The sequence below is a fragment of the Taurulus bubalis genome (genome assembly GCF_910589615.1).
Source record: "Taurulus bubalis genome assembly, chromosome: 15".
Taxonomy (NCBI): domain Eukaryota; kingdom Metazoa; phylum Chordata; class Actinopteri; order Perciformes; family Cottidae; genus Taurulus; species Taurulus bubalis.
Window position 1 is genome coordinate 1,858,883 of NC_136603.1, and position 8,237 is coordinate 1,867,119.

At 42.6% G+C, this 8,237-nt stretch overlaps 1 protein-coding gene across 1 annotated transcript; it reads right to left on the reverse strand.

Annotated features, from left to right (window-relative positions):
• Positions 1-369: 369 nt before the first annotated feature.
• LOC306747426 (uncharacterized protein) lies at positions 370-7,641 on the reverse strand (the record flags this gene model as incomplete). The annotated part of the gene is made up of 13 exons (XM_079230486.1): positions 370-725; positions 828-1,035; positions 1,548-1,647; positions 2,073-2,473; positions 2,575-2,759; positions 3,309-3,367; positions 3,838-3,894; positions 3,970-4,113; positions 4,218-4,330; positions 5,471-5,608; positions 5,679-5,817; positions 6,431-6,636; positions 7,519-7,641. 13 exons carry the CDS (start codon positions 7,639-7,641, stop codon positions 589-591), a joined length of 2,010 nt encoding a protein of 669 aa, XP_079086612.1. The 3' UTR covers positions 370-588.
• Positions 7,642-8,237: the final 596 nt, after the last annotated feature.

The window sequence follows — 8,237 nt, forward strand, 5'->3', positions numbered from 1 at the left end:
TGCTGCCTGTCTTGGCCAGGTCTCCCTCGAAAAAGAGATTTTTAATCTCAATGGGACTCTCCTGGTTAAATAAAGGTTTAAAAAAAAAAAAAAAAGAATTGCGCCCAAATATCACAAACATAAAGTATTACATCACCAGCTGCCCTGTACAGTTATGTAAGGTAACAAACGTTGAGTACCTGAACCTCTTTACAAGAAGTTGACGACAGAAAATTTGCATCAAAGAAATCCTGTAAAACCAGACGGGTGGAAATTTGTTTTCACAGCGGCCTGTTTTTAAGTTCTGCTGTCTAAAACTGGTTCAGTGAACACTGAGCGGTTTGCTAACCTTGGGGAAAACAACCTTTTGACATGTAATGTCAATCCCCCATCGAGTGGTACAACCTTTCAGTGTTGATTATTATAAAACTGCTTTCTGGTTACCTCTTTGCATCAGAACAGATTTGTCCTCACTAAAGTAAATTTCCTCTTAAAGGTGTAGACATTTATAAAGACACCCCAAAACTCGATATAGAATGGCAAACCCAATCAAAAAACCTACACGTAGTCAAATGTGATTAACTCAGAGCTGGTATTCTGCGTGCCGTCTTAGGTCTCAAATGTGGACAAAGGTTGGTATTTGACCTTTGTCACTTTGGCCTTGTACATGGCCACTGCACTGATCATGCCAACAGCTGCAAGAAGACATCCAGCGATGAATACCAGGTTCAGATTCAGGTGCAGCGCTGGAGGAAAGAGAAGCGCAATTATCCATTTGCTCTGGTCCAAAGTGGGGCTCAAACAAGTGAAGTGTGCTGGTAATACATGAACCCTCTCTGTTTTCACACCTGAGCTTTCGTTGCTCTCCGCTGATCTCTTCAGGCGCAGGGGACCCTGGGAAACCAAGTGCCTTGAGCTCTGAGTGACAGCCTCTCTCTTCCTGCGGTGATGATGAGGCGTCCGGCCGCTCGTCTTCGTGGAGTTGATGCATCCCTGCGAGCACCTGGTGTCGGTACTCCCTGCTTCACACATCAGGACATTGCAGCTGATGTACACCTGAATGCAACAGAGCACGCTGTCATGACTTCAGCAGACGGACTCTTACAGTGGAGAGCAGCTGGGGTCAGATCCAGTATGGAACCGACCGTCAGTGATGTTCTAGTCCTCAAGTCCATCCGTGTCAAGTGGTACAAGCTCTTTTTTTAAACTGGTCCATGCTGAGTTTATAGAGGTACAATTGCTCTGTCATGATCATTAGACATCAGATTCACAATGTGAAGCCACAGGTTGAAACAAACAATCAAATTCATAATAACCACATTCAAAAACGTATTTGAAATTGAAGAATTACAATTGAAAAGGTATGAAAGGAGTTGCTTCACATTGTGTGTTTGATGCTTGACGATTCATTGCGCCTCTAATAAAGTTGCAGGAAGTCAACCTCTTTTTCACATTCCTTTGCACCTGTCCACTTCATCAAGTTGATTATCACTTAGTAAAACTAGCCAGATGAATATTCATTGAGAGATTTCCCAGAGACATCAACAGTCTCCTGCTCAAGTCTTTACCTGATCATGCAAGCCGATGAACTTGAAGGCCTCCATGCAGAACCTGAACTGTCTCTGGTGGGAGGGGGAATGTGTCTCAACGGTCGGATCCACTATACATCTAGTCAGAGCAAAGCCAGACAAAAAGATGAGACATATTGTATTGCCTCTAATACTCTAAGCCTTTCAATGGATGCCGTTAGAGAGGCAGAGGTATTGTTCTATTGTAGGTATTTACATGAGGAGGAAAGGTACTATAGAGGTTATGCAAAAGATGAAGTCAGTTCGGCATCGACTTCTCCATCCTGACAAGGTCATATTACATAAAAGACTCTAAACAAAAAGGAGATAATCATCTGCAGAGTAAAACACAAGACAGAGAGACACTTCATTTCCATCTATGACTCCACCGTCTACAAATTCATCATCTGTCATCCACACCTTACGGGGAAGTTAGTGACAAACCTCTCACAGGAAAGAAAACCACCACTCTTTACAAATACTGTCATGTCCTCTATTGCCACTAGGTGGTGTCCTCATGCCTACCCGTTCTCAATGATGGAGTAGGTTTGCTGGTAGTTTTTGTTGTCATATGGTGTAGCTCTGCAGGACTCCACAAACAGCACGGTGTTGTTGATGGAGGACGTGGCCTCTATCTGCATGTAGATCCGGTTCCCTAATTCATACACCAGTGGGTATGAATTTGGATCCACCATGGTTTGGTACTGGTTGTTGGGATAGAACTCAAACTGGTAGGTGAACGTGCCGAAACCCCGGTCCCACACTGTGACCTTTTTCCTGTGTGCTGTGAAGCCCAGCGTCACGTTTCCACGTTTGGGGTACTGGCAGTAGAACTGCACCTCCAGCAGGTGTTTCCTGGTGATCACGTCGGTTGCGTTGTCAAACGTGGTGATTTCATTCTTGAACCTCAGGTTATCATCGTCTTCCTGCAGAGGAAAAGGTTATGTAGTCAGTCCTCATACTGCCAGATAAAGGCAACACCGATAACCGAGAGAAGAGCACAGCCGGTAACAAAACCCTGCGTTACCTCGATCTCAGTGCCACAACTGTTGAGGGGGATGACAGCGAAGACGTGAGTGCTGTTGGACTGCAGCCTGCAGGCGATGTTGGTGGCGTCGTTGAGCCGCAAATGGTCCTCATGGAGTCCAGAGAATGAAGCTTTCTCAACATGTACGGTCATTGTGGACTCGGTGCAGATCACATTGGAATTAACTAGAGGAAGAGATTGTTCAAAATACACATTAAACCAATGGTATGCCACTTATTTACAGGTGGCAGTTATGCCATCAAGAAATTCAGCAAACACTGGGAAGAAGAAGACTGTAAGCTAGTGAACCTTGATGTAAACAATTCAGGATTTTAAATATTTCAAACATATCCATCCATCCATTATCAGCCGCTTATCCGGGGTCTGGTCGCGGTGGCAGCAGGTTCAGCAGGCCGACCCAGGCTTCCCTCACACCCGCAACACTTTCCAGCTCATTCTGGGGGACCCCGAGACGTTCCAAGGCCAGCCGGGAGATATAATCCCTCCAGCGTGTCCTTGGTCTTCCCCGGGGTCTCCTACCAGTTGGACGTGCCTGAAAAACCTCTAATGGGAGGCGTCCAGGAGGCATCCTGACTTTTATAGAAGTAAATGTCTTGCAGACATATTTATTCAATATATTTGGCCCTTTAACTCCGTATTTAGCATTTAGTAATTGGTGAAAATATACACCATTACAGCCGTAGTTATACAATAAAACATTAAAGTAGACTCACTTTGCTTCTTTCGGACTTCTACCAGAACACACCTCATCTCGGACTGATAGATGCCAGACCTGAGGAGCATTGATGAACACTGATTGAATTCCTGTTTCAGTTAGGCTGATATGACTGTTGCATTATTACTGCTGTTGTTGTCTCCTAGCTACGATCAAACTGATAAAAGTGAGTTTGTTAGGTAGGTAACTTTAACCAGCGTTAGCAGACATAACAGTGCAAACTAAAAGGCTTGTGCAACAATGTCATATTTTGCACCTTTAAGATAAGACTTCATGCTGATGTTTGATCTCTTGTGTTCATGAATGAAATATATTTCATTTCAAGATTTGAGATTAAGTTTGAAAATCCAGAGTCTATCAGGTATTGGGTTTTCTAATTTTTAATACACATTTCCTTCTCACATTTTTAATGACATGTGAATTATTTAAATTATTTATGTTCTTAATTGGTTAAATCATTCTTAATTGTTCTTAACCTCTACCTTGTTGCTAAAGAAAAAAACACCAAACAGAGAAGTGTTACTTACTGTGAAGACGGTGTGTTGTGGTGATGGTGATGCTGTGTGGTAGCGGTTACAGCAGACCTGAAAGAGTGTTACAAAGTCAAATCATGGCACATACACACACACACATTCCCTCATAAGGAGCCCAAAGCTTACCCGGTCATCGATTCAACAGCAAAGCAAACCGGGAAAAAATCTCCCAGGTCATCTTCGATAGGCGTCCAGCTGATGACGAACTCCCCATGTGTGTTCCTTTGCTTGGTGATATTCAGTGGGCCACTGATGATAATATCATGTATTCTGTGTGAAAACAAAAGGAGGAAACCAGAGATGTATTGACTCCATATGGCTGATGTTATCTTACGCGCCTCGAGGCAACACTGATCACGTTGGGTCTCACTCACGTTGCGTGTGACGCTTGTGCTTTGACTGTGATCTCCACTTCTTTGTTGACCTCTGCTTGGATCCGGTCTCCATTTAAAGGTGTTGGGTACACAAACTTTGGCAAGTAGAGTCCCTCCTCACACAAGGGAGCAGGTGGGTCCACTGGAGTTAAAAATAGAAGATTACTTTACATTCCAAAGTGCAATAAGTAAATAATACTTAAAACTGACACTTTGCTGCTGACTGTGGATCAAAAAAGTGTCGCTCATTTTCATCAAAGACTAATTTTCCGGTTGGCTGTAGCTGTTCATGAAAAGTTGATGTTTTAAAGAGACATGTTTTTAACAGGACAGACGCATTCATTGTGGGAAACAAATTTGACAGGCAATGGTTTGCTGAATAAATAAAATGGAGAAAATCTAAAGCTAGTTTCTCGTCAAACTTTTCTCAGGGACTTTAAGATCACTAAAACAATGGCTTCTGTCGTGTGTAACATCTCATTACATTGTTGCCAGAGCTGCAACATGAAGGAAAGTCTCATCACAGTGAAGGCACTGCAGCAACAGTTTTTTGTTTAGTTTTTGTGGATTGACTCATAGAAAATGTTGTCACACAACAAAAATAACTCACCAAGAAAGGAGAATTGCAATGGCAATTTACTGAGGGGAGGAGTGTTGGCATGCAGGGGGGTGCTAGAGTACGGTGAGGTTGTTGTTGGTGCTGCGGTGGTTGTTGTTGGTGCTGCGGTTGTTGTTGTTGGTGCTGCGGTTGTTGGTGCTGCGGTGGTTGTTGTTGGTGCTGCGGTTGTTGGTGCTGCGGTGGTTGTTGTTGGTGCTGCGGTTGTTGGTGCTGCGGTTGTTGTTGGTGCTGCGGTGGTTGTTGTTGGTGCTGCGGTGGTTGTTGTTGGTGCTGCGGTTGTTGGTGCTGCGGTGGTTGTTGTTGGTGCTGCGGTTGTTGGTGCTGCGGTGGTTGTTGTTGGTGCTGCGGTTGTTGGTGCTGCGGTGGTTGTTGTTGGTGCTGCGGTGGTTGTTGTTGGTGCTGCGGTGGTGGTTGTTGGTGCTGCAGTGGTTGTTGTTGGTGCAGCGGTGGTTGTTGTTGGTGCTGCGGTGGTTGTTGTTGGTGCTGCGGTGGTTGTTGGGTGTGATGTGGTGGTTTTTTGTGCGGCAGGTGTGATGGGCCACCACAAAGTCGTGTACCACCGGGATGTTGTAGTTGGGGCGGTTGTAGTGCTCCAACCGGGCCAAACTGTGACTTGTCTTCTATGCCTCATAACCAGTGGGGCCCTGGCAGATTGGGATCCATCAGTGTAGGCCAGAGTGATGGGCCTTTGCGGGAAGTCCTCCACCATCAACTCAAATCCAAAAACACTGGGGTCGGCTGTGGAGCTTTGGTAGTGTAGTGTGCAAGAGCCCTGAGAATGTGAACATTTTAAGGTTATGTGAGGTATTACAATGTATTAGGAAATAGATATTTCAACTAACCTGATCTAAGGCAAAGCCTGGAGGTTGGTGACACGAGCCACACTCTAAATTTGAGATATCTCCATATCTGCATCGAACTTTGTCGCCATCAGGATCAAAGGACATCAGCTTGTATGACCGTGGGCAGTTCTGGGGAACTCTTGAGTAGACACATTAACATGAGTTAGTAACAATCTACTATGCAAAGAGTTTTACACAAAATGATCTAATCAGACACAAACATGCACGTCTGGATAGCTAGACAAATGCAAGAAGTAATATAAAACCAGTGACATGCTGGTAGAGGTGTAGTTTCATAACATGTTCCAAGTGGAATAAAAAAATGTTAAATCATAATTTAAATAGCAGAATACAATATCCTTTTATTTTGGCTCTTCCCAACAGGAAAATATTGTAAAAACTAAATGCCATGCTAACTGCAGGGTACTTACCTGAGGAAAGGTAGAATGGCGATGTCTGGGGATCTGTTTGGTTTTCCAGTGTCAGATCTTGATCCCAAATCCAGGGAAGTCAGTAGTCTCCAATTATAATTATTCCTATAATTATACGCGTCACGCTTTTGGATCCAACAGCAGCTTGCAGCCCTGGTATGAGCATCAATCAAAAGACACTCTTTAAACGCTGCAGCGAACACTGGTTACTTTATATGATGAGCCCAACAAATACAACTGTCGGCTCCACACATTTGACTCAGTGAATACACACGAAGTGTAGCAGCATTGATATGATTTCAGAGGAAAATTTAAACTCACCTCATTTGAAAAGGTTTGTCACTCGGGACGTTTCTTGTGCTGACGGTTTCAGTTTCACACCATTGTCTGTTGGATTGTGGTGCATTGGTGCTCCTGTCAATGACATCTTTCTGAGTTCTGCGGACATAGCCACAGTTGCCTTGGTAACAATTCCAAGAGAGGGAGTACTGACACCCATCAAAGGTGTCTCTGTTGCGAATCTTCACCTGTGGAAACAGATCTACAGTTAGAGATGGTTGCTCTACTGGAGCTAAGGACATTCTTATGAATTACATTCATGTGTAATGTGTAAACACATCAGTTATTTTACTCTTACTGAGACATTTTAAGAAGGGTGTTCAACAACAACAAATGTAGTTAAAGGCCCTATTTTAGATTTTTTTAAATGCAAAAATGCATCGGTTTTTATTAAAAATCATCTTGAATTGAGTAAAGAAAACGTGAATGGAAACCATAATGACAACAATAATTATGGTATGTTCACGTTTATATTAAGTCAATTATTGTTCTCATCAAGCTTTTATGCATTTTTGTTCTTTTTTAGTGAAATCATAATTGTTTAGAGCGAGGCTAAAGGTCATCTGGGGAATTCCACAACATTCTTCTCTTTACCTGAACAAGTTATAGATCATATATTAATCAATGAACAGTACTCGGTTTTACGATGTTAAATAATTTAGGGTGTTTACATGAAGCTAGTGTGCCTTATTTATGAGAGAAAATGCAAAACACAATAACAAAATATAACAAGAATGAAAGCAGGAATCAGAAGTCAAGTGTTTTCCTTCCAACAACAGAAGGAATTTGACTGTTTCAGAAAGGAAGATAATTATTAACAAAGTAATTATAAGTAATAATAATACATTGTAAATATTTTCGATGTTCTAAAAAATGCTTTACAAGACATATAAAAGTGTATATAATAGCAAAAACGTTGATGCATTCAAACCCATTTAAAATAACAGCAGCAATTATAATAAAGGGATTAAATAAGCGTTTCCTAGAATATGATGAATCTCAGGGGAAACATAATCACACATCATCTGTAATGCATGCTGCATATCATATAAAAAAGCTGCATCTCTCACCCGTAATGATCCATCAGGGTTCTTTCCTTTGTAGGTGAAAGTCGTGGATCCCCCAAAGAAATGAGATGCAGCCGCCAGTGAGACCAGGAGCAGCTGAAGCAGGAGCACTGATGTGGAAGCCATGATGCCCTCAACTCACCTGTCAGGAGGTTCTCTGCCACTCACATCCACCTGCAGCATCATTATATACACTCACCGGTCGGCCGGCCAGATGATGGCAGTTCCTTCAAGTTTAAAGGAATGCACACAATGTGCTGGAAAAGGCTGCAGAACTGGTTTCACAACATCTTCTACTGTCAACACCTGCAACAGTGCCAAGTTGGATTAAAATGACAGATAATTGATGCCAGCATGCTGGCACCCTGTTCTCTGAGTCCGATAAGATAGTTTTAAACTGACATGGTTGCCTTGACAGGCGAGTCAATACATTCTTTTGCAAAGTTATTTAAATCTAGTTGTAAGAACTGAATGCAGAACGGGAACAGCATCATGCAAAAACTCAAATTAGTTTTATTTTGGCTCCTTTATTCAGTTTACAGGATTGATCACCAGGCAATTCCAACATCTACACAATCCAATGGTATTCAGCAACAACGATTCAATAATACAGCTTCCTCTTCCCGTAACAACCAGAATCTACATCTCTCGTCACAGTCTAAAGATATTGTGCAATCAAAGTTTTTGACTTCTGTCCTTCTCTCAGCAGCATCATGCACAGG